Source organism: Euprymna scolopes, chromosome 17, assembly GCF_053919585.1.
Source record: "Euprymna scolopes isolate OS-2025 chromosome 17, ASM5391958v1, whole genome shotgun sequence".
NCBI lineage: Eukaryota > Metazoa > Mollusca > Cephalopoda > Sepiida > Sepiolidae > Euprymna > Euprymna scolopes.
In genome coordinates, this window is record NC_136498.1 from 27,078,189 (window position 1) to 27,106,116 (window position 27,928).

Consider the following 27,928-nt stretch of genomic DNA (forward strand, 5'->3'; position numbering starts at 1 on the left):
TATAAAAGTCCCACATGTATTTTAATAGTTTCTAATGTATTAATGTGATTGCTATTTCCGCAGTTTGGAAGTTGCCGGTAACTTCACACTTGTACGTGTCTCTGATGGAGGGTGTTCCAGAATACTTGGGAGAACAATAAACATCTTAGGACCTTTCCGGTCTCGCGGAAACATCGACACGTAACAGATACCATCGGTAAAATTATGTCTCTGAAAAATACAACAATTTCTCTGCTTAGTTTCAGAATCACACGAGAATATATATATATATATATATATATATATATATATATATATATATATATATATATATATATAACTACTTTATTTACTCACATAAATTAATATACAAAAGTATAAATTTATGCGTAAACTTTAAGTATTTACTTCAACAGTGCTCAATACGTAGGTAGAGCTAGTTAGTAAGTTATAAAATACATATGGCGATTAAGCTACACTGAATATTCCGCGTTTCATCCATTCTAGGATTCAGTAGACAGGCCATACAAAATTTTTTGCATGTCCTGTCTACTGAAATCGGTTTTAATTTTGATTTATTAACAATTTGAAGTTATTTTGGAGTGGAATTTGAAGCCCATGTTCTATAATTATAAAAAATATAAAATATATAAAATATATCAATTTATATGCTTATTAATAAACAGATCCACTGGACCTATATATATAAAAAAAAAAAATACCGGACCCATTATATAAAAAAAGAAAATTGCTCCAGGAAAATGCCTACTTCGGACATTGCGATGTGGATTACTCAAAATACAGTTTGGATCATTTTACCACACTGCTATCAAAGACATTCACTTCGGATTTTACCATGCAATTTGGATGTGAATTTTTATATCCTTTTCATTAACTTCCCTTACTCTATGACATTTAAATACTTAAACAACTTTTAATTGTGTTTTTCCATGTCTCACTGACTTTAACAAATAAGGTTTAAACCATTATAATTATTTGCTAATATTTTCTCCTATGAAGAGATGGTAGACATCAAATTCCTATAGGATAAGGAGTTATAATATTTCAAATGTATTCTTTGTCTTACATAGAACAATAAAAATCTTTTGATTTGAAATTCAAACATTTCACGTCATAAATTTTTTAAATTCATTAAATTACTAACATTTTATATATATATATATATATATATATATATATATATATATATATATATATATATATATATATATATATATATATATATATATGGTGATTTAAAAGTTATAGAGTTTTTTTTAAGCATGAAAACGATGTTACTTTTTGTATTTAATATTTTATTTTTTTCATATTTCAAGTCGGCCTCCGCTCTTGGTCACAAAAGTATCGATACATTTTTGTGAAATATAAAAAAATATATATATATTAAATACAAAAAATATCATCATTTTCATGCTTTAAAAAACCTCCATAACCTTTAAATCACTATTCTAGAAGCAGACGTGAACTTCTATCCCAGCTGTGCTATTAAAAAAAGTGCTCAGCCGATGTAGCTCCAGTTCTCTCCAACAGCTGCATCCAATGATGTTGACTTGCTCTTCTTTTTTGTTCAATGTGGCAGTTGTTCAGAGAGTGGGATTTTCTCGGTACAAAGTCTTTCCTTACTATAAAAATCTTCAAATACATATAATATATATTTCTTAAAGATATGGAAAAATTAAACGATTGTAAACATTTAATTATTGATCTTTTTTTGCTGGTAAGAAATATGATATATAACTACTTATTACAAGATTGTTTTACGATAGTTTACGCTGACGGGCCCAATCGATCACCTGTGTCGAAGTTACTTTAATCAGTAACAGGTGCAGCAATCAGTCGTACATTGCTAGTACATAATTTTCAGTCGGACATTTTTAGTAAAATCGTTCTATTAGCCCATCTGAACTAATGTTTGAAGAAAAGTCGAACACATCTGACGAAAGAATATTCTCCCGAAATATTATACAATACAGAACATATATATTCAATAAAAGTGAATAGTTTATTCCACTGTTGTATGTCTTAATTTGCTTCAGCTTGTGCTTATCTGTTACATCTTAGTATTATATGGATAAATGCCAAATATACCCACTAGAAAATCCTTCAAGCAAACTACATTAACGTTAAATAAAGCATTTAAATCATTTAATCGACAAGTGATATATAACAATTGAATATTACTTTCAAATTTCTATTAAAAAATATTTTGGTTGAATATATATATACAGAATATAAACGTAAAAATATACTCACACTTCGAATGGCGATAAATTTATAAACATAGAATGAAATAGAATAGCTTCGAATACAGAAGACAAATATAGTTGAAAGAATCATGTTTGCAACTGTCCAGATTGATGACATTATTTTACCGACAATGCTGATAACAATTAAAGTGTGAATACATTTTGAGATACCGTGTATATATATATATATATATATATATATATATATATATATATATATAGATACCGTATATATATATATATATATATATATATATATGTATATATATATATATATATATATATATATATATATATATATATATATATATATATATATATATACCAGTTGTTTCTATTCGGTTCCTAGATGGAAATCCAATGAAACTCGCGTGATTATTAAAGAGTGCTCAATGCAGGATAGAGCTGGTATAGTCTGTTTAAATAAACAGAATATACACACACACATATATATATATTGAAGCACGTCTAATTTAACACGACAGAGTTATTCTTTTTTCTGACATTTTTTTGGGGGGATATCTTTTTCATTCGCCAAGCGGTCTTTTTTATTTCAGCTGGAGTTTGTATAGAATGGCTCCCAAAAAATTGTTGTTCAGACATATTCTTCTCAAGCGCTTTCTATCGACGCGTCCGATTGTTATCAGGAGCGATTGTTGTTGTTGTTATCGCACCAATAGAAAGCGCTAGAGAAGAATATGGCCGATCAACAACGTTTGGCCGTGTTACGTTGTGTGTGCATATGAATATGTTCCATAATGACGTACATGTTGAATGGTTGGGTTTTATATTTTATCTGTATATTCATGTACGTATAAATGCCTGTATGTATATACGTCGTATCATTTAGTTGATCGTCTAGTGTGTATATTTTATCATTTATTCAACAGTTCTAACGAGAAACGATTGACGTGGACGCATCTAAAGAGTTGTGAACAACAGTTCTTTTAAAAGGTGTAAATAAACACCACACATACCTGGAAATATACGAACATTTATTTTCAACATTCAGGCCGGCATCTTTAGTGATTACAACATCTTCACATCTTGACTGCCTGAGAAAAAGCCGTTCCTTGCGTCATGGAAAGACCAACCTTCCTTTGAGTCGTTTGTTCTTTCTGATGCCCAGCTAACGACGGACTAGAATCTCCTTAAATTTACATCTCATCACGTGTTTAAGACCCCAACCGCTGACGTAACATAAATCTGATTATTTATTTATCCTAACCAAAAATTATGTCTGTGTGTGTGTATGTGTGTATGTGTCTGGTCACGAATAGGCTCCTTTATGGTGTACTATTTTAAAAAACTGATTACATATAATGATAGATGTATCGAGACACAGGAATAGGTATGTTTGATTTGACAGAACGGTGGTTCATTAACATTGTGAGGTCTGCGTTCGCGCCTGGTCCACAAAGTATGGAAATAAAAAATTTAAAAATTAAAAAACAAAAACATTTACAAGTGTTTTGATATAGATGTACATAAGAATACTTTGATAAGTATGTTTCAACTTAAATAGGGATGGTATAATAAAATTGTGGGGTCTGCGTTCGCGCCTGGCCTCCATAGAATGGAAATAGGCACAAACTTTAACAAAGACTTTTCATATCTATCTGCGTAAGTATACTTTGATAATTATGTTTCAGTTTGAAGAAATATGGTATAATAAAATTATGGGGTGTTCGTTCGCACCTGACCTCTATAAAATGGAAATATGTCACAAAGTTTAACAAGGTTTTTTAATATAGATCCACAGAATATTATTATAAGTGTTTCAGTGTGAACAGGTATGGTATAATAAATTATGGGGTTTATCTATTTTCTTTTTACTTTCATCATATTTTGGTTTAGTTTTGATACTCCCAAATTCGAAGCTATCTCTTTACAACCCTTCCTTTTCATAACCTATCATACTTTCATAAATCAGAGTCCATTTTCTGTAGGCTGTTTTTGAACCCAGTCAACGACCGGTACTTTTGATAGTATATATATATATATATATATATATATATATATATATATATATATATATATATATATATATATATATGTGTGTGTGTGTGTGTGTGTGTGTGTGTGTGTGTGTGTGTGTGTGTGTTAAAAATATAACGTAGTTTCGAATACTAACACACGAACACAGAAAGTCCATAATGATAAGATCCTTACGCTCGCCAAACGCCTGGTTCGATCTTCCAGAGTGTAAAAACTCATATATGGTGCCTGGGCATTCGAGACTTTCTCTTTGAATTCTTTGGCTGAACGTTTTAATTCTTCTATTTCTTCTTCTGAAAAACAATCAAACAAAAGAAAACAATACCATCTGTTATATAAACAGCAGTTGTCTGTGTGTTTGGATATTAGGGTGTTTGGTGTGCAGCAAAAAAGTCCAAACCTACAAAAAAAAAAAAAAACACCCACAAAGTTGGTATATTCTTGATTGGCCCTGTACTGGATAAATAATCTTTGAAATTTCGATAAAAAAAATTATTAATTATTTGGGGATCAACTGGACCAGGTTTCATCAGGATTTCTTTTTTTCTTCTTTTTTTCTTTTTTTTTTTCGCCTGTATTTTACTTTTATCTTTTATATAAAGATGAATAACTTGCATCATTATTATTTTCAATATATTGAAAAAGAAAGAGAAATAGGACGAAGCTAAGTGACGGAGATGGATGTGAAAAACGAGAGAGGGAGAAGAGAAAAAGAGATTAATTGAGATAGGTATAAAGATAGGAATTTTAATACAAAGATGTTAGACACTTTTTAACTGTTTTTATTTTGTTTTGTTTTGTTTGTTTTTTTATTTTTCGAAAAATCTTTGTAATTGGTTTTTAGACAGAAATTTGGCTGTTAAAGGGTTAAAGTTCAACGATTTGACCTTTGGGAACTCTACCAACCTACTCCACCAATTTTGGGTCCAAACACTTGAAATTTTAGGTATAGGTTCCTTGGGCATGGATCTAACTTAATAACATTAGTTGATCCCAAAACAATGAATCTTAAGGGGTCATAATAGGGATCAAAGTTAAAAGAAATTTACCGAGTTTTTTTGGGTTTTTTTTTTTTTTTTTTTTGCTCAACATACACCTCCAAACATCCGGGCAACGCCAGGCTAAAATGCTAATATATATATATATATATATATATATATATATATATATATATATATATATATATATATATATATATATATATTTCAAACGAGAATTAAAAATAAAAGAATAAAAATGTCGATTATAAGCTTTTTTCTGGTAGTTACTATAGTATTCAAACAGAGCTCTTTTTTCTATTTTTACTGGTGATGTATTGCTTATCGGGCGGGTGCTTCGCGAGGTGAGGAGTGGGGAGGTGGACAGTCTACCTCCGAGTTCAACCAAACTCCAAATTGAACTCAAAACTGATTTTCCTTGCTCTGCCTGTCTTATCTATAAAGGAGTGGGTACGTCGGGACAGACATAGGTTTTCCATCTAACCAATCATCGTCTGATCCGTTACACATTGGTTCCTCCTGATTGGATAATCAGGAACCTCTCCCATACGCCCAAATCAGGTAACTTTCCACAGAACAAATGTGCTCATTGACAATTTTCTCATGCACCGGGGGACTTCAGTCCTTGATCCCCGGATCAAATTTTTAGTTCAAATAGTGGTCTACAAATAATAACTTTTACAGCAATATTGTTTTATATCTTCAACTTTGTTTTTTCGGTTACATCTCTCTTTCTAGCTGGTAGGGTTATCTGCTGTCATCCGGGACCTACCATTTAAAAAAAAGGTTCTAATTCATCTTCCGATGGCCCCCATTTTGAGCAATTTTCAACCATAGCTCTAATTCAGCTCTCCTTTACCCCTCCTCTGGAGTAATTTCTTACCATCGTGGCTGGTTGGGTCACACTAGTATATATATATATATATATATATATATACATATATATATATATATATATATATATATATACATATAAGGAAATCCCCACTTATCAAGGCCCAGAGGCCACTCGAGGATAAGGGTTAAAGAGTGTACAATGATCAAAAGGACAATATCATAGTAATCGTTAGAATTGTAAATTTCGTAAAATTAGATTACTTAAGAGGAACGGCTCATCAAGAACTTGTTCACATTGGACTTGAAGACGGCCATGTTGTACTAAGCTGGAAAGCAGGTAAACGGAAGAGAGTTCCACAGGTGTGCAGTTTTAAGAAAGAAGCTTTGTTTATCGAATCTAGGTTTAGGTTTAGGCACATAAAGAGTGGAGGAAATTATTATAGTGTTTTCAGATAGACGAGTGTTTCTCGTGAATGTTTGGAGAGGGGGGAACCATAGATTGGCGCTCAGACGAGCGCTTGCCATGCTACCCAATTTCCATCATCACCGATCATCACAGTGTTGTCTCACTCACTAACCCTTAGTTTTGTGTGGTATCCGCGCCTTGCTAAGTGATGGCTATAGCATTATATATATATATATATATATATATATATATATATATATATATATATATATATATATATATATTATTATTATTATTATTATTATGCATAGATCATCGTATAACGATTAGATCACTGTCTGACTGACGTAAAGAACATTTAAAATTATAATGTTTAAATTCAACGTTATTTCACGCGGTTAATGGTTGCCGAATCGATACGTTCTTTGCTAATAGAGCCAGAGATGTCTCGTGTTGCCGAGTTCGAATCGTTCGACTGGTATTAATCGTGACACTTTGCATTGAAGATTCTCGAAAGAATGAAACACTAGTGTCTGTAGGTATTTAATTATTATAGTAAAAAAATAATTATATATATATATATATATATATTGTGTATTTAGGCAGCATGTTTTCATTCAGACAAATATTATTAAATAGCACGGATTGTTCTTGTTTAATAAGCTTTCTTTGAAGTTGTTCAATTTTTCTAGTCGTCTTTCTTGTTTCTCGGTTGAATCTGTGTAAGAAAGTTCCATAGTTGTCTTGGTTCATTTTTTTTTTTTTTTTTGCTAGTACTTTCGACTGAGTTTTCAACAGTCGTCTTCAGGCAGTTTTGATTATTGTTCGTTTAAAATCCGGATGCGTTTATATGCTACAGTTTAAACTTATATTTAAATTTCTTGAACTAGTGAAACGTAGCTATATATTAATTCAAGTAATTTAAATATAAGTTTAACTGAAGCATATAAAAGCATCCAGGTTTTAAACGAACAATAATCAAAACTGCCCGAAGACGACTGTTGAAACTCAGTCGAAAGTACTTGCAAAAAAAAAATGGACCAAGACGACTATGAACTGTCTTACACAGATTCAACCGAGAAACAACACAATTAGAAAATTTGAAAAACTACAAAGAAAGATTATTAAGCAAGAAAACTGTGTGATTTAACAATATCAAGTGAATATATTATAAGAATTAAATTTACAATATTTTATCAAAACAAGGAATACGAAATAAAGGTGAAAGGTTCCTTATTCCATGGAGTTTCAAAAATCCTTGCGAATCTCTTTTTAAATTTTTCCGGGTTAGAAAAGAGAATGAATAAAAAAAAATGTCCGTGTAGAAAAATCCTATATAATTATTTTTTTGCTATAACAATTAAATACCTACAGACACTAGTGTTTCATCCTTTCGGGATTCTTCAGTGCAGGGTGTCAGGATTAACACCAGCCGAACGATTCGAACCCAGCAACACGAGACATCTCTGGCTCGATTAGCGGAGACCGTATCCATTCGGCTTCCATTAACCGCGTGAAATAGCGTTGAATTTAAACATTCTAATTTTAAATGTTCTTTACGTCAGTCAGAAAGTGATCTAATCGTTATACGATGATCTATGCATAAGAGTTAAATTGACCGACTTTAATTCAACTGAAAGTGCTCAACGATAAGAAATTAATTTCTTAAAGGGGCTGTCATATATATATATATATATATATATATATATATATATGTGTGTGTGTGTGTGTGTGTGTGTGTGTGTGTGTGTGTGTGTGTGTGTGTGTGTGTGTGTGTGTGTGTGTTATTATTATTATTATCATTATTATATATCATCTCTTAACTTTGATATTGCATCGTGTATAAAGTAACAGAACTCTACAGTTACGGCTGCTGCTGCTTTGAAACAAACACGTCCACATTTTTTTTTTTTTTTTTTTTTTTGCAGCCATTATTTATACTTTTCTATGTCACACCGTTTTCAGTAACACTCCCAGACGCATAACGTACATTTGTGTGAAACCTCATAAAAATCGGCCCAGCCGTTTTGGATTCCATGGGAAACGTACTCACGCGCACACAAAAACCCACATACACACATACGCACAAAGCTGTCTTTTATATATAAGTAGAGATAGCGATTAACACAGCATAACAGTGGACGATCTATGTTATATTCGCATATCCCTCTATATTTACATGATAAACCAGAAAAGCAGCAGCAGCTGCGACAGTCAATAATGGCGACGCTATGACAAAGATGTTCGTCGAGTTAATACAAATGAACTCAATAAATACACACATCAATTTCAAAGTCCATTTTCTCACATAGACACATCAATAGAATAGCTCGCACATCACTTCAACCAAGAAAACCGCCAGATAATGCTGCAGTGCTGCACAACAAAAGAGAAAACCCAAATGTAAAACACAAGCATCGTAGTAAACGCAACTTAGACAGCATATTAATGCAAATAAGTATTCCACAAAACATTGCAACAATTCAACACCAACTAGGTTACATTCACAACTTTTTCAGCTTTAAATTGATATAACACATGCATATATACACCAAACAGACGATTCCCTACAACGCATTAAGACACAATAAACAAACACAATTAAAATAGCAAAATATAAGCTAATTATCAATTTTCCCTTTGTCTTCAACGACGTCCGCCACACCACTATAAAAACAGTAGCCGTCGCGACAAAAAGTTAATCGCACAAAGTCACAGCAAATGTGCAGCATGGGATAATCATCGGCTTCGTCGGATTCCTTCCCGACGTTAATCCACTCTCGCGCACATCATCCTTACGAACTTTGAACACTTTCTTTATTTTCAATTTCTCATTAAGTTTAATTTTTATAAATAAACAATTGAGAAATCAATCATTTAAAATTTAAATACATATTGTTTGTCTGGTTCCTTCTCGCCACCATACGCTTTATTCATAGTATAACATCTAGAATACATAGAAACATGTATACGATGCTTTGAAGCACTTGCCATAGTAAAGAAACAAAAAAGATAAACGAAGCGAAGGGAAGCATTGCTGACATGTTCCTCGCAACGGCTAAGTGTGAAGTAATTTAGAAACTTTCAACGGTGGCATGCCCCAGAAATTTATAAAAATCTGACCAATATAGAACTCGGTCTCGACAGAAAATAAATGTGTTAGCATTTAAAGGGTCGATGACGTCACACATAAAGTACAGTTGATATTTGCATAATGTGTTAGAGGCTGTGATTTTATTCTTGTTGTTGTTGTTTTGACTTTTCTATTTCTATTTGTGAGCAAATTCTGCAAGCAACAAAACTAAGATTTTGTCTTTTCGCTCGAACGTAGTTGTAAGCACCCCACGTGACACAAGCTCTGACTTTTCGTCCATTCGTTGTTCGAAAATTTTGAAAATATTTTTTTTTTTGTTTTTTTTTTTTTACGGTCTTCAGGTGCCGGCTGAGATTTTTAAAATCTCATCAGGCGCCAAAAAGAGTCAGTCGAGCCCAGCCAGCATGCTGTAAACAACAACGCCGATTCCGTCCACAGGACATTAAACGCGTGCGCACCCGATATTTAATTCTCCACGTGGAAATGGACTTTTTACCCTGTTCCTTATTCTTTGCTGAAGTAAGCAATTGACTTTTATGCTGTTTAATTATTTCTCAAAAGTTCTAGTTATTTTTAACCTAGAACTTTGACTTTTTCTGCTTCATTTCATAAAAAAAAACATTTTATTACCTCAGTCGCAGGAAGAGACTCTCAATTAAAAAGAAACTTTCTGGTCTTCTCTTTCCACTTATTTACGATTTTGAGAAAATAAATTTTATACAAAATTTATTGTCCGCCTCGGTCATCTTTGTTTTGATTGTTCAACTCCATTTTACATTTTTTTTTTTTTTATTATTATTTTTTTTTTTTTTTTTTAGTTTGCGGGACTAACATCGATACCCACAGTCCCGCAACAATGGCACTTACTTTACGATATAAAATATGTAAGGATGTTTTCGTAGTCAAACTATTAGCTTCGCCCCCCCCCCATCTCTCTCTCTCTCTCTCTCTCTCTCTCTCTCTCTCTCTCTCTCTCTCTCTCTCTCTTGTTCGCTTTCTTCCTAAGATTGGCTAGCTGGTAGTCAGTAAAAGAAAAGTCTTCCGACTAAAAGAATATAAACACAATTTTCCAACATAACGTCGGGTCATCGTTGTTATATTTTCTCTTTTTGCGGTTATCATTGTTGTTGCCTTAACAAAAATTTTAAAAAAATGGCCTTTTAATAACTTTATTTTACTCTAAAACAACCTAACGCGAATACTTTTCTTTACTGACTACCAGCTAGCAAGTGTTACAAAGAGGGACAGGGAGAAAGCGATAGAGAGAAAGGGAGAGAGACAAGCAATGCTTATGCAAAACAAGTAGTTTTCGTTTGAACATGAAAATATTTTCATACGTCAAGTATTTGAATATGAAAACATCTTTACGTATTTTTACATCATAAAGTAGATCCCATATTTGGATTTTTGTGGCTGTTACAGAGAGAATCGTTGACATTGGGTACCGCTGCAATTACGAGACTTGATATGCGATTAACTTGGCACAAAAGTAAGTTAAAATTATGCCGGCCGATAAATTATAAACCTTTCTATTCTTTGGTAACAGTTATTTGTTGCATATTGATTTCTCGACTTTTTTTTTCCCAGTTGTTAACTATGTTACACTTTTGCACTATAAAAAAAAAACTAATAACGCAAAGATACTTGCCAGTCAGGAAATCTGTGATTTTCGGCATTTCTTTCATATTGCTCTTTTCGGTGTCCAGGAGAGAGGGTTTTTGATGTTGGCCTTAGAGAAACATAAAAACATATAGAATTATAAAAATAAAAACAAATCTTTATGGTGTACGTACTTGTCATGTAACAAAAATTTCATATTCCAAAATTCACGTAAAAGTTTGTTTGTTTTTTTTTAATTTATAAAAATTATATAATTTATAAAATTGAATTATATTAGGAACCTCTGAGTTATTGAAACTATTAAGGAGTCACTGAAGGGGTCCCTTGTGATTGGATAAAAACCATCACAGGCTTCCTTTTTAGATTCTTACGAACACCACGAGAACGATTTTTACAAATTACTTTCCTCTTTTGTTTGTTGGGCGCTAAAAGACAACACGTTCCTGTCAGCTCTTTCCGTCTTTTAAAACCAGACACGTGTGGGGATTTCGAGATCAACTGCAGCACAGAACAACTAAACCCAAACAAAACAACACAAGGAGCATGCACCATTAACAGGACGAATCTTACAGATAAATTCCGCAAAACACGGCTGTTTTTGCAAGGAAACATTCTTCCTTCTCTTTTCTACAAGAACAAATTTTTATAACATTTTAAATCTGCGTTTGTGTTCCTTTCTTCTTGACGACGTCACAATATTTTGTTACCATATATAGTCGGGACATTCTCAACAGAGGAGGGCTGGAGCAACCATATTGTTTTAAATTTTACAAAAACTCAAGGACTACAATTCAATTCGACTACAGTGATTGTGTTTGTATTTTCAATAAATAAAACTATTTAATCCCTAAAACTCGTGAAATTCGATTTTCTTAAAAAAAAAAACAGTATTATACAATATGTAATCCTACAACATTTCGGTATTTCATTTTATATATATATATATATATATATATATATATATATATATATATATATATATATATATATATATATATATATATACACTAAAGTTTTAAAAAGGATAAGTGGAGTTATTATTAAAATTTTGAGGAAGATCGAAAAAACATTTACGGAGCACATCCGTGCGCTCGCCTATCTATGAGTCATCAATTGGTGCGCACTTGTATGACAATAAAGCATGTGGTGAAGCGTATTCGGATGACTGTTTTCGCATTGTACACAAGGCCCGTTCTAAACAGCATTTCAATATTTTGGAGGCCGTAACTGTACTAATGCGCAAACCATCGCTCTGTAGGCAAAAGGAGCTGTCGCATAAATTAGACCTGTTTAAAGAACTCTGATTTACCAGAAAAAAAAATGCCTACGTTACGTCATTGTTTCTTGTTTCTGTACTTACTTGCAGGCAAGTAATTTTTTTATTTTGTAATTCACTCTGTGTAGTTTTATAATGTTTTCTTTTTGGTTTCACCCCTCCCTTCGCCTCCATTTTCAATTATGTGTAAATTGTTTTATTTTAATCGCTGCCGACGTAATCTCTTGACAAGTGTCGGGCGAAAGGCACCTCGAGGTTTTTTTATTAATATTATTTTAGTCGTAGTCTTTTGACTATTTTTCAGGTCTATTCCCCTCCCCCGTCGAGCTTCCTCAAAATTCTAATAATGACTCCACTTATCCTTTTTTAAAACTTTAATAAAATTTTGTATCACTAAAAACCTTTGTATATATATATATATATATATATATATATATATATATATATATATATATATATATATATATATATATATATATATATATATAATTTGAGATTGCTATTTTTCAAAAGTAGGGTAACCAGTGAAATATAACGAGGTTAATACAATAGTGCTCAATACGGAAGTAGAGCAAGTTACATTTTCACTTTGTCTTTACATAAGCAGTAATTTGTTGCTACACAGTCATGAGCATGCTTCGGTCTTCTAGTATTTAGTAAGTAGAGACCTCGAGAAGTAGAAGAATTCCGCTTTCGAAAATAAGCGTTGTTGCCTGAAGAGGTCTTTAGTTACTAAATACTAGAAGACCGAAGCAAGCTCATGACTGTGTAGCAACAAATTACTGCTTATGTAAAGACAAATTGAATGCATATATATATATATATATATATATATATATATATATATATATGTGTGTGTGTGTGTGTGTGTGTGTGTGTGTGTGTGTGTGTGTGGCAATTAAGCTACACTGAATATTCCGCGTTTCATCCACTCTAGGGCTCTTCAGGCTAATGTGCGAACTCTGTGGTTGTTTAATATATATATATATATATATATATATATATATATATATATATATATATATATATATATATATATATATATATATATAAACAATAAACAACCACAGAATTCGCACATAAGCCTGAAGGGTCCTAGAGTGGATGAAACGCGGAATATTCAGTATAGCTTAATCGCCATATATATTTTATAAATTACTAACTAGTTCTACCTACGTATTGAGCACTTTTGAAGTAAATACTTAGTTTACGCATAAATCTATACTTTCGTATTTTTATTTTATGTGAGTAAATTAAGTAGTTATATATATATATATATATATATATATATATATATATATATATATATATATATAATTTAATATGTATGTGTGTGTGCATGTGTGACATATTACGCTTTAGTTCACTTACATAATTGACAAGCAAAAAGCTGTCCGACATCTGGCACCTATTTATCTTGCTCTAGCTGTATTTTTTAACTGTATTACTTATATTACCTTTCTTTTAAAGCTGATAGTTTTCAAGTATATCCACGAGATTTGTTTGTTCTCTGTGACGATAGAATCTTATATTTTCCATCGTTTCGAAGCATTTATTTGTTGTATATTTGTTTATTGGCCCATTTGTCGTTCCCCCCCCCCTTCCTTTTTAAACCTAAAACGCCAAATTGTACTTTCAAGTCACCTTTCCAAAAAATAAAACAGTATTTCTTACTCTTATGGATTGTCAGTCCAACTGGTCTTCAAAGTGCAAGGCTATGCATGGTTCAACAAGTGAATGATGGGTTTGTTTATGTTCGTGCGTCAGTTGCATTCTAGCTACCGTCACGTGTGGGTTTCATGATTCAAAAAATGATTTATTGCATAAAAATAATCTTGCGATAAAAACGGTTAATTCTAATTTTACGAATATAATGAATTAAAGAATACTTGCCAGTGTGCAAATCTGTGATTTTCAGCATTTCTTTCATCTCACTCTTTTTGGTGCTGGGAAAAGAGGGTTTTCGGACATATCCTTAAAGAAACATAAAAATGTATAGAATTGTTGAAATTGTCATTTTTTTATCGACTTATTCTTTGCCAATGTTCTTAACTAACCCAAGTGGAAAATATCAGAACGGATGACAACGTCGATCAGTACAAAAATCAGCTAAATTTTATTAACGACAAACAACGTATTGATAAATAGCCGAATATTCGAGGATCATTCCAAATGTAAAGCCTCCTATTTTTTACTAAAAAAATTGAAGCGCTACGAAGACAGGAGTGGTACCATTAAAATGGGCACCTTTTGTGCTTATTATTTTATTCTTAGTGCAATTTTTCCAGGAATTCAATGACCCATCTCTGCTTCTGACGTACGTCCATGGCAGGCGGTGCTGTCTTAGTCTCACGCCGTCAATATCTGCAACAGAGAGATGAGACTTCCAGGTCATGAATTTCGGTTATTATTACAATGCAATTTGCAATGACCTCTGACTCAATTCGAATGGATTAAAACAATATGAGTCATTACTTTTAGAACGCTTCTTGTACAATTGTGGCACTATTTCTTTGTGACACTGTTTCTAACACACTCTGCAGCATGGACGAGTAGTAATTTGGCCATGAGCGTAGAGATACAAAGAAATCCCTTCCCATAATTCCTTTGCTATCTTTCTGTCTCTTTCCTGCACGACCACCATGATGTGAGGACGCATATTCTGTCTCTCCGTAAATGAGGGGGTCAACCCCCTCCCTCAACACTAGTTAGGGTAGTTAGCTTTGAAAAGCCTATTGTCCAGTTTTAATTGTAAAAATTAATTGTAATATGTATTGTTATATATATTTTGTAAAATAAAATAGTTAGTTATACCTTATGTATATTACAATTGTGTCGCGTGTCGTCTTCCTTGTGTCTGCCATGAACGCCTTCATAAATGTCTTAAGTCGAAAGGCGGCCCTGAGGACAAAGAGATGAAGATTCCCACCAGAATGCCACCAGGATGAAGAGATCATCTTGAGAAAAGAAAGGAGCCACACCCAGATCCAACATCTCAGGTATGATTTTCTTCTTGCTACACAGACCCTAATGACTGGCCCATCTTCATATCTTCCCGAGACCGCTTTAAGACATTTACTATAACACGTCTGTCGGTCACACCTCAGTGACCGGCTGATAGTGGTATACAATCATTGGTGTGAAAAAGTCACAAGCTGACCCTAAAAAGAAGAAGCGTCTTTGTATAAGGAGAGACACATTAAGCATGGAGCGAAATTAGCAGTAACCGATCGCCGTGATTGTACAGAATATTTATTTATGGCTCATTATTTCCAGATAGGCCAGATAGCACATCGACCCAAAATCTCGTAAATATATGTGACCTCGTCTTTGACCTCATGAGATCATCCGGTCTGAGAGTTAGACTATCCCGAGTTGATCATTTAAATATGTAATATCTTTCTTGTCGTTTCTTGGTTTTACTGAATTTTAGGACGAGAATTCATCTAATCTGGTGGAGTATCTAGCTTCGTGCTGTTTCTTGAGTTAACATAACTTAGAGAAAGTACACCATTCCTCGTAAAAGCCATGTTGGTGAGTCCTACTGAGATCTTATTTGAGCCGCGATTTTTAATATTTGGTCAGGGTCAGGGTTAGGGTTAGGGTCAGGGTTAGGGGCAGGGGCAGTGTTAGGGTTTACTTGTAGAAAAAAGTATCCTCATTTCGGGTTGTTCTGACAAACCCCTGTACAGAGAGACCTTAGATCCTCGTGTAAAGTGTCTACTAGGCGTTCAAGTTCCTTCCAGTCGGCATTCAAGTCCCTTTCAGTAAGCATACTTGTGGTCTAAAATGTAAAGGTGAATAAATGGCGTAATAGAAGAAACTACATACAAGCGATAGCGCGTCTGTTTCGACTGTCACGTGACGAAATCAAGATAGGAAAAAGAAAAGAAAAGTCTTAGTTTGGAGATACATTCTTTATATACATTAAATTACATATTGTTACATACTACTTAGTATGTATATTATGCGCACCATAGTATTGTATATACAATGGTGTGTACATATAGACACCAATGCGTGTATTTAAATGTATGTATAAAATCAGGCAATGTTATCATTTTTCATATCGTTATGCACTATATGTCAATACGTGTGTGCAGGTAAGTACGTAGATAGTTAACACATCCATAAACTATTCAATAACAGGACAACAACATATGGGCGTAGGCAGTTCTTTCAAACGGACTGCTAACTTCAATTTACAAATCGTATGTATAATTAAATTTGATAAAAAAAAAAAAAAGTTCATCCGTAAATAGTCAGAGTATAGTTTTTGTCAACAAATAACGCATATATTTTTATGTTTCAAATGTCTTTGTTTTCTTGGACGCATGTCGCTCGGAGTCGCACTTCTCAGTTGATTTCTCGAATAACACGATCTATCTATACACTGGCAGTAATTACATTACTAGATCGACGATCTAGTAGATCGTCGACCTGTTTCCGCATCCTAGGACGTAAGTGACGATCTATTGCCAAGCGAATCTCTCAGTAACTAAAAATCAACTTCCCTCTTCAATCCGGTCGTTAACCTAATATAATCAAAATATTTCTTTGTTTTAATATGTGATTCCGTCATCATTCTGCGCCGGCATACAAGACTGTCTCTTGTTATTGTTCTAACCTATTTTTGTTATCGTAAAGTTTTAATTCAGATCGATTGCCATTTGTTTACGATTCTATTCTTGCCTCTTTTGTTTTGTTTTGTTTTGTTTTGTTTATTTGTTTATTGTTATTTTTATTTGCTCCAAATATTTACCTCGTCTTTATTAAATATTTTATTATTTATTTCAAATATTTGATATTTTCCATTTTGGTTTTGCTATTCAAACTGCAAAGCTAAACTAGCTAACGTACTCAATAATTAATCGTAGGGCTCCAATTTGTTGCAATATACTAGGCACCGCCAAAAATGGCCGCAAAATCAAGTTGTTGTTGTTTTTTAAAACGAAATTACATTTATTAAAATCCATTATTTCTGAGTAACTTTTTCCCCCCAGAAAGATAAAACCCTGAATTTTATCATATACAAAACAGAATAATGTAAAACTTTTTCTACTATTTTTAATTAAATTTTAAATGTTAAATTTTCCCAAAAAGTTAACGATTGACATTTTTTGTCTTGCACAAAAAACGTACATAAATATTTAAAAAAAGGTTTTTGAAATAATTAATTTATTTATTTATTGTCTAACTAAGATTTAGGATGATTTTCTAAGAGAACATGCAAAAATATTATAATATAAGTACCTGGATTTCAAATAATTCCACTTATTCATATAGGTAACCAGTGATTTCGCGTCGATCTAGAGTCTAGATCGACACTGTTTACGTTTGCGTTTGATAAGAAGCAAACTATGGAAGACCAAACAGGCCAAAAAAACTTATTTTTCAGTGACGAAAATTTCAATGTATTATTAAGCTGAGGCTGGCCAGTACCAGATGGGTGACCATTTGTATGAGTTTGGTTTTTAATGTGTATGTGTGTGAGGGCCAGGCTCCCCAAAATGGGGGGGGGGCAATTTAAAGCAGAATAAAAAAAAATTATTTCAGCGTGTTTGGTCCACCGTAGTCGAAAGGCGGCAAACGTTTTCAAACGGGATCGAAAAAAATGATGCTATTTTTAACACAAAGGGCACAATATTTATCGATTTGGGGGGGGGGGGTATCGATTCTTCAAAGCATGCCCTGTTTAATAATGGTCATGCATTATTCGGCTCGCTAAAAAAAATTGTTAATTTATTTATCAAAGATTTTAAAATGGCTTTTTTCGTATAAAAATTGAAAAAAATTTTTTTTTTTTTTGCTAAACTTAAATTAATTGTTTTACTTAACATATTCATCGAATTTCACACTTCAAAACTCAAAAGCGGGATAATTAAACACAATCGAAGTTCTGATATTCAGACGTCAAAATAAGGTATGCAAACAATTTTTTTTTTTAAATCTATAATTCTGTCCCTTACAACAACACAATATGTTGTGTTCCGTTTCAGATGATTATTTTAAGCATATTTGTTCCCACTTCAAAACAAGGGGGGGTGTACGCAAATATATATATATATATATATATATATCGTTTATGAAAAATAAGTACACCGTTATAAAGTTCATTCTTCTCTTAATAATCGCTGAAAATTTCGTATTGATCGGATAATTACCTGATTTTTGGTAGATTTTTAAAAAGACGGTCCGTCAAAAAGTACTGACCTGCCCCCCCCCCCCAGTTTTGGCGGTGCCTACAATATACAGAAGGAATAGCGGCTGTTGGAAGAACGAATTAGAGAGGACAGTGAGTCGAGTTTTTGGAACTGAGAAAGAACAGGGACGTCGAATGTCGGTGTTGTGAATTGAGTTAACAGGACTTGGTACAAATTGTGGATTTGGTGAGATAGAACTCTGACATATTTTTTGCGTAACATTACTGTTGCGTTATAGCTTGTGAAGAGAAACTAAACAAAGCGTCAACCGTTTGTTTTGTTGTTTTTTTGTTTTTGTTTTACACGGCACTAGGCAACTATTGAAATGTTCATTCCCTGTTGGCTGCATATTGTGCTATTCTTGTGCAGTTCTAGTAGGTCCACTCTTTTTCTAACCCGCTCACCGACCATTAACCTACACCAGACAATATCATCCCTAAATATGGATACACCATTTAAGTAGAGAATCATACAAAATCCGTTATCAACAAATTACTCTAAATAATACTCCGTTACGATTAAGACCCATATAAACATATAGTCCGCCCCTGTTGACTCGGTACTTTCTCTAAAAGGGGTGCTTGAGCGAATTCACCTAACTGAAGGCACAACAACGATGTTAAGATAGGATTCCTGTCACCTCTGTGCAGATTTGTAGCTGTGTACCTCCAACTGGTCAAGTCTGTACACGTTCCCACTCCTCCATCGCCATAGGACTTGCAATAGAAATAAACGACAGATAAAGATTAGATAGAAAAAGATAAAAGATAGATCTCAACTAACATCTGTACATCGTTGTATTAAAGTGACAAGTGCTTGTACGACAGGAATGCCATTTTCTAAACCTCAGCAACAATAACCCAGTGACAAACCATTGCAAGATGACTGGTAATTGCTTTGACCGCAGATTTCTCGTAAGAGTTGTCCTCTCCTAGAAGGATTGTCTCCACCATGGCTTACAGGAGCTCCTTCTATCCTGCTAATGTCATTTAGCCATGACTGGGACTTAGGTAGCTGAGCACCAGAGTATGGTCCACATGCCGGTGGGTCATGAATACCGCAGTCAACAGGGCCTAATCTCCTCTGGAGATTTCTGACAGGGTTACCTCACCCTTAAACTTTGGTTCAAAAACCTTATTCCACAAGGCAGTGGGGATTCAGTTTTTTTGGCACTGAACACTCGCTATTCAACAGAGCCCCGTTAGCGTGGCAGAGCTCACGACGTGCACGTGGGGATGATTAGATTGGGAGAAGCTATGTATGACGCTAGAGCATTTGTGTGCTTTTAACACACGTCCACACCAATCCTTGAGCGCTTACATACATACATACATACATACATACATACAGACATAGATACATATATACATACATACATACATACAGACATAGATACATACATACATACATACATACATACATACATACATACATACATGCATGCATTTAAACAGACAGGTGAGGTTTATATTATAGAAGGCCGGGTCACGGTGTCCAAAATAAATGAATGTAACGTTGCCGAGACAGAAATAAATAAAAATCGGAGTCAGCATTTTTTACCGTTACTTTTCCGTCTCGACACCACTTAAAATTATTTACATTTGTTGTAATAAGACGAGTTTTGTTGTGAATGGTGGCCCATAGATTGGAGTTCATTCGAGCACCTAGCATGAAAATAGCAATAGAGTAGAGAGAGATTAGCAATCCCTTTTTGGGAAGAAAAGAGAAGGAACCATTTACCATCCAATTGACATGTTTTATTATAACCGCAGTTGAATTACGAAGAAAATAATACGGTATATACGCACTATGAGTGAGATCGGAGATCAGGATCATTGCCAGCACCCTCTAAATACAAATCCAGATGGTTCGGCCACAGTTATAGTCTTTGGTGTGGTATCAAGTGAGGGCCACATCATGCTATCTCACATCTTCGAAGTCGGCTTGAAAGTCAACACCAAAGTGTACTTGGATGTGCTGAAGGGTGTGGTGATTCCCTCATGCAATCAGGTGGCCGCTGGAAAACTTTGGGTGTGGTAGCAGGACTCGGCGCCGGCTCACAAGTCCAAAAAGACCCAGGCTTGGCTTTGTACCCTTCTCTCACTCGCCCTCCTCCTCCCCCGATCTGAACTACTTCGTTTGGTCATATGTCGAGAACTTCCCCAAAATGACCTTCCACAACACCTCAACTAGTCTGATCGCCACCATCCATCGAGTATTCAAGTTCCCGCCGAAGCTTGTGGAAACGGCATGCTACCAGTTCCGGTCCCATGTCGAGGCGGTGATTGGGGCTGAAAGCAGCTACATAATTGAAATGTAGTAAGTCTTCTGGCGTACCTCTCCATCGTACAGTACATCGATACTCTATAGCTGGCTGGGATAGCTTCTGTTCGTTTATAGTTGATCTACTTTTGCATTCAATGTGTCAAAAGGATTTGTCCTCTATAGTGACAGACCTGACGGAATGGTTAATTGTAGGTATAGACCGCTTTATACCCTCGAAAAAATTGCAGCAAAAACCTAACAGTCAGCCGTGGTTCTCTCCGGGATGTGCTGCTGCTATTGCGCACAGAAATCATTTTTTCCATTGCTTCCAATGTAACAGATGTACTGAGACTAAACCCGCTTTCAGGACTGCCAGTAACCACTGTAAAACAGTAATCAAGAAATTGAAAGAATTGTATGCTCAGTCCGTCAAATCCAAAGTAGCTGAGCAGTGGCTTGGTTCCCACCAGTTTTGGCAAATAGCAAAACAGAAGCATGTGCTCTATCCCAACTATCATCACTGAACCTGAGGTAATCTCGTCAGCATCAAACAAAGCCTAACTCTTTGCCAAGAACTTTGCAGCTAATATCACTCGACCATGGCCGCCCCCCCTCGTATTTCTTCCTGTATCAGAAAACACGCTATGCGACATACAAATATCTGAGCGTGATGTTGCCAAGCTAATCAAAAATCTTGATTCCAGTAAAGCAACTGGCCCTGACGGTATTCCAATTATAGTGCTCAAAAACTTCAACCAGAACTAGCTCCCATATTTACAAAGCTGTTTAAGCGTTGTCTTAAGGAGAATTGCTTCCATACCACCCTGGAAAATCTCATTAGTATGCCCTGTATTTAAGAATTCAGGTTACTGGTCATCTCCCTTTTAGTACAGACCTATAAGTCTCCTGTGCGTCATGAGTAAGTTACTTGAATCTGTGTTAAATAGAGAAGTAGTCAACCACCTCTTCTTAGTGACATGCAATATGGTTTCCGTTCTGCTAAATCTACAGTGGACGTGCTTACGGTTATTTCTCATAGCATTAGTGAAACTCTCAATGGAGACTTCCTTTCTAGGGCAATTGCTCTTGATATATCAAAGGCCTTTGATAGGGTATGGCATAAAGGTCTACTTCACAAGATCTCTAGCTATGGTATATCTGGAAATGTCTTTTCAATTATTAAATCATTTCTCTCTGATAGGCTCATAAGAGTAATAGTTGATGGGCAAAAATCAGAAGCTCACAGTATAAATGCTGGAGTCCCTCAGGGGTCCATCCTGGGCCCAACTCTTTTCTTGATCTACATTAATGATCTTCCAAATCACATCCTTACATCATTCATCGACATTTATGCTGATGACTCTACAATCTATGGTAGCATATCAAAGACTATAAATAACCAAGTTCTCTCCGATTTTCTCTCTTCTGATCTTGAGCACGTGGTACAATGGGGAAAGGAGTGGCTGGTTACTTTTAATGCATCTAAAACCAAGCTTATATCTTTGCATCATGAACGTTCTACTCCCCATATGGCATCAATTGAAATGAATGGCTCTCGTCTTGGGGAAGCTCCCTGTTTTGACAAACTTCTGGGCTTGACCTTTACTCCTGATCTGAAATGGAATATGTACATCAAATCCGTTGACAAGGTGACTGGAAAAATGATAGGATCCTTCTATCGATCCAGTAGATATCTACCTGCTGATGCAATTCTCTACCTATATAAGAGCCAAGTACGTCCAAGGATGGAGTATTGCTGACACATCTGGGCAGGAGCTACTATGAAGAACTTATCCTGCCTTGACAGAGTTCAGAATAGACTTTGTAGCCTAGAGGGGGGTGCCCTTTTCACTTCCCTGCAACCTCTTTCTCACAGAAAAGATGTTGCGAGCCTGTCTCTGTTATATCGTTATTTTCATGGCAAGTGCTCGTCTGAACTCCAATCTCTGATCCCCCTCGCTAAACATTCACGAAAATCACTTGTTTGGCAGTAAACACTATCAATAATTTCCCCCACTCTTTATCTGTGCCTAAACCTAAACCTAGATTCCATGAAAAAGCTTCTTTCTTAGACCTGCACACTTTTGGAACTCTCTTCCGTTTGCCTGCTTTCCAGCTGACTACAATATGGCCGTTTTCAAGTCTAATGTAAACAAGTTCTTGGTGAGCCGTTCCCCTTAAGTAATCCAATTTACCAAATTTACACTTCTAATGATTACTTTGATATTGTCCTTTTGACCAATGTACACTCTTTAACCCTTATCCTCGAGTGGCACCTAGGCCTTGATAAGTGATGATTCCTTTGTAAAAAAAATCAAGTTACCTGAATTAGTTTTTTTTTTAATAAAAGTTTTAAAATAAAGCTATAGCGTTGTTTTCTTTAGGGCGACAATTTTATCGTTCCACCCTGTAGCAACACAGAAATTAGTTCAGATCGGAATCCAAATTGAACTAATTCTGAATATGCTTTAAAATTATGAACAGATATTAATTAATCGTTGATAAATTTAACGTTTCACAAAAGTATGTTTTAAATACTGAATTGTATTAAAAAATAATTGACACTTCTGCATTTCAGGGTTTCACAATAACTTTTTTGTTTTTTTTAATTTTTGAAACGTTATTGTGCAACCAAACAACTTAATTAGGGTTTCTCCTCAGAAGAAACAGATTTCAGGTACTTCTGGTGCATTGCAAATGCAAAAAAAAAAAAAAAATGAACCATGGAATCGTAAGTTAGTCTAGAACCAGGAGTATAGGTCTCGACTTGAGGTAAACACAGTTTTCCGTCTTGCAGTCATTGAAGGCCAATATCTATAAAAATTATTTCAAACAAACAAGAACATATATCAAAACATTAAAATTATCTTATCCCTCTTACATCTGGAGTTGGTGTGGTCTTACAAGCCGGGGATACGTGATCGATAATCAGTCCAACAGTTCAGTTTCATCAAGGCTACCTTCTCAGGTTTTACCTTCTCTTTAAAAAGGGGTCACTTTATTGCTAATCGTTTGAGGCGCCCTACCGGAAAATGTGTAAGCATTTTTTTTTTTTTTTTTTTTTTTTTTTTTTTGCTACGCGAACTGACCTTGTGTTGTGAGGAAGTAAATAAAAATACTTGAATAAACTTCAAATTTTCACGCACACGAGCGCGCGCGCACACACACACACACACACACACACACACACACACACACACACACACATATATATATATATATATATATATATATATATATATATATATATATATATATATATAATACTTTACATTTGACCAGACTATCCATTCACGTGAAATAACCCTTTTCTTCACTTTTTGATATCAAGTAAAATCTTTGACTTACTTGCAGTTTCATCAAATACTTTTGCAAGCAAAATCCGATTCTGCATTTTGCTAAATCCTACTCTCTGATAAGAAGGAAAGTATCCACTTATTTAGCGTTTTCTTTTCAAATTAAATATGTTTTTAACTCTTTTTCAAAGTGTTTTTTAACATGTTTTATTAACTATTTGCTCTTATATATATATATATATATATATGCATATATATATATATGCATATATATATGTATATATGCATATATATATATGTATATATGCATATATATATGTATATATGCATATATATGTGTATATATGCATATATATATGTATATATATGCATATATATATGCATATATATATATGTATATATATGCATATATATATGTATATATGCATATATATATGTATATATATGCATATATATATGTATATATATGCATATATATGTGTGTATATATATGTATATATGTATATATACATATATATATGTATATATATATATATATATATAACGAATAACATTTATCAAACGCATTAAAATTTAATTTTATACCGACCTGTTTATCTTTAACGTTCTGAAACTGTTTTCGGTTTTTTATTTCTATAATGACTATGTGATACCCACACCTGTTATCAATATTCAAAAGGGATAATGTCGAAAGGTCGCGATCAGAGAAGAATGCAATAAAAATTCAGTTGCAAAATGAATGACCGATCCCCAAAATATATAAACATTTTAGCCTCTCTCTTCACTTAAAGATCCACCAAAATTCAGGAAATCAACAAAGTTTATTGACGTTTCATTATTTATTAATTAACGATCTCAGGAATTACAAGAAACATCTCCGAACACCGATATCCATGACTAATAACTCTCTACCTGGGAATTATCCCTTCAAGCTTCTCAGCTGAACATTCCCAAGAAATATGAACTAAAACAAATACATTGATGACATTGTGAAACAAGGAAGGTGGGCTCCCTTCATAGTGCTAGAAAACTACTCACACCTGAGAGTACTCTGTACCCCCACAAAGCCACCATTCATCTATGCATGGAGTATTGTTGCCATATCTGGGCTGATGCCTCTACCACTAGTCTCTCTCTCTCTGGGATAGGGCCCAAAAAGGGTCTAATCTAATATAATAGATCCCACTTTGTCAACTAGACTCCAACGCCTGTCTCATCGCCGCAATGTTGCACCCCTGTACCTGCTTTACAAATATTTTAATGGAATGTACTCTGATGAATTCATTACATTTGTGCCCCCTCGACGTACATATCCCTGAAAAACCAGCTTAGCAGCAAAATCACGCACTTTCACTATTGAGGTCCCTAAAGGCCAGAAAGCTTTCTACTCTAATAGCTTCTTCTCTAGAACAGCAAGACTTTGGAATTCTCTCCCTGCTACCTCCTTCCCTAACTGTACTGATATGCAGAAGTTCAAGTGTAACGTAAACCTACATCTTAATCTTTCTTAAGCATGGTCCCAATTAGTAGCCATTTACATCCTAGTTGCCATATGTCTTATTTGGGACGAAGGTGAGTAAAAAAAGAAAAATATTGATAAACAAACGTCATCAATAATTTTAGTGTACTACAGAATAAAACTTATACAAAATAAAATATTAATTTTTTATTACTACAAAATTAAATTAAATTAAACGAAATTATTATAATTCGCGTGATCCTTACTTTTGTGAAAATCAGCGGCCATTTTGATTGCGAACATTTTTTTGTTTGTTTGTTGTTTTTGTTTTTTGTTTGTTTGTTTTTTCACAAACCCGCTATTTTGTATCATTATGCATTTTATTTTTATTTTATTTTTTTTTTTTTTCATTAAAAAGTATTACATTTTTTAATTCGGTATCGTAAAATTTTAGTTTGCTAATTATCGTTTAAATAATCTCAGAAAACTGCTAATTAATTTTTCAGATTTTTTAAAGTTAATTTAGCATGACATGAAATTCGAATGAATTTTTGTTTTCAAGATTTATCATTGTAATATTGTAATGCGTTTTATTTTTACATTTGTTTTATTTTCCTTTTGGACATTAACTTTGGTCTTTTATCTTTCAAACAATCAAAATTTAAACGTAAACTAAAAACATATTTAGGAGAAAGTCCAGACTTCCAGACAGATGATGATTATAGCAATTGTTTCAACGGAGAATTATTATTTCCAACTTTAAAAGAAGAAAAAAATATATATATATATATACCTGCTTTCTCCATGACTTCAATTCTAAATAAAAACGAAAAAGTCACCTTTCCTATTTCAAAATAGCTTTCATTTTTTTTTTAAGAAAAATATGCCTTACAAATTATGACGTCATCAAAGACGTGTCGTAAGCGAACATTATTTATCTTTTTTATTATTGATTCGTAAAAGGAATTCAAATAAGTAATATTAAACACGAATACTATTCTGGCTCTCAGGGCAGGATTAAATTATGGGTGCTGTGCTAGTTAACGGTGTTCAGGTCATTACCCTTTCCTTTCGGATTAAGAAAGGACAGTACAGTATGAATGTTTGCTCAGCTACTCCTGATTGAATCAGTAGAAGTGCACCATTTTTTAAACACTGTTTCATTATAGTAGTTTTCTTACAGCAAAAAGTTCACTTCAACATTGGGCAATGAAAAGGAAAAAAACATTTTATCTTTGACAAGGAAAATTTTAATTTTCGAAACCTCAGATTAAAGTAGATGTTATTTATTTTAATAAGCATGTTGTTAAAGTTTAATATAAAAATTACCCTTACAAAACAATGATTTTAATAGTGTCTACACTTTCATAGATTACTTTTTTAGTTAAAGCATTCTTTTATACTTACACGGGCAACACCAGGACACGGGTGCTGCTTGTTTTCAGAAATTGGTTTTGTTTTCCTTTCGTGCGACGACCGTTTTAGTTGTTAGAAATAATATTATAGAAGTTAGGCTCAACTGTCTATGTTATGATTAGCTCTTGTATAGTAAAAAAAATAAAAAATAAAAAATGTATTGTTTCATTATATCTTAACGATCGTGAAGATTTCGTTTCGATCTGAGAATTCCTCAAAATTAAGATTGCATCTCTTGTGGATCCTACAAAAGACACCTTGGAATTGCATCTCTATCATCATGTGTTAATGTCATGAAATGATAGTTTCGGGTCATTTCCTCGCTATGTTTTTAACTTGCTCGGCTGAGGCATGCTCATTTGGTTTAAATTGGATTTTTTTTTTTTGTTTTGTTTTGTATTCCTTGAGAAGTGTAGATTTTGGTGAAAGAATAGACCAAAGTTTTTAGGTTAGTAGATGTAAAAAAGTTGGGTCAGTAAGGTCAGATCACATTGGAAAACTAAGGAAAACAGGAAGAGGTGATAAAAACAGAACTGAGGAAAAGATAAATAAATAAAGACCTGGCCAGAGATAGGTTACATTGAAAATCAATTCCTTAAAAATGCCTATGCGTGCCAGCATGTAAAACGGACGTTAAATCGGTGATGATCATAATCAGAATGACAACAGCGATTACTACTACTACTACTACTACTACTACTACTATTGTGTACGTTATTTTCTTTACCTTAAAAAACGTAACGAGAAAGATATTTTATTTCTGTACCTTTCGATGAATCATAAACACAGATGTAGCGCTTTTCATATATAAGTA

The 27,928-nt window shown here is 33.8% G+C and overlaps 2 protein-coding genes across 5 annotated transcripts in view; one reads left to right on the forward strand and one right to left on the reverse strand.

Annotated features, from left to right (window-relative positions):
* LOC145296715 (uncharacterized) lies at window positions 1–27,750 on the reverse strand. Of its 3 annotated transcripts, none has more exons than XM_080142702.1 (5): window positions 27,106–27,750; window positions 14,369–14,449; window positions 11,228–11,308; window positions 4,381–4,537; window positions 1–210 (listed from the first exon to the last, which is right to left on the reverse strand). In XM_080142702.1, the coding sequence occupies exons 2-5, from the start codon at window positions 14,403–14,405 to the stop codon at window positions 84–86; spliced, it is 402 nt and encodes a 133-aa protein (XP_079998828.1). In that variant the 5' UTR covers window positions 14,406–14,449; window positions 27,106–27,750; the 3' UTR covers window positions 1–83. The 3 variants fall into 3 exon arrangements, with proteins under 3 accessions (XP_079998828.1, XP_079998826.1, XP_079998827.1); XM_080142700.1 differs by lacking the exon at window positions 27,106–27,750 and adding an exon at window positions 26,492–26,633; XM_080142701.1 differs by lacking the exon at window positions 27,106–27,750 and adding an exon at window positions 26,492–26,631 and having other exon boundaries at window positions 4,419–4,537.
* LOC145296714 (ADP-ribosylation factor-related protein 1-like) overlaps window positions 10,944–27,928 on the forward strand; it is a 100,944-nt gene continuing 83,959 nt past the window's right edge. Inside the window, exon 1 of one of the 2 annotated variants that reach the window (XM_080142699.1) lies at window positions 10,944–11,068. Coding sequence is in view for 1 of the 2 variants with exons in the window: in XM_080142697.1 (XP_079998823.1) it covers window positions 26,723–26,752 (30 nt within the window). In the remaining variant the exon portion in view is untranslated. Of the gene's footprint in view, window positions 11,069–26,662; window positions 26,753–27,928 lie in introns of those variants that run through there. The other variant, XM_080142697.1, reaches the window with a different exon arrangement.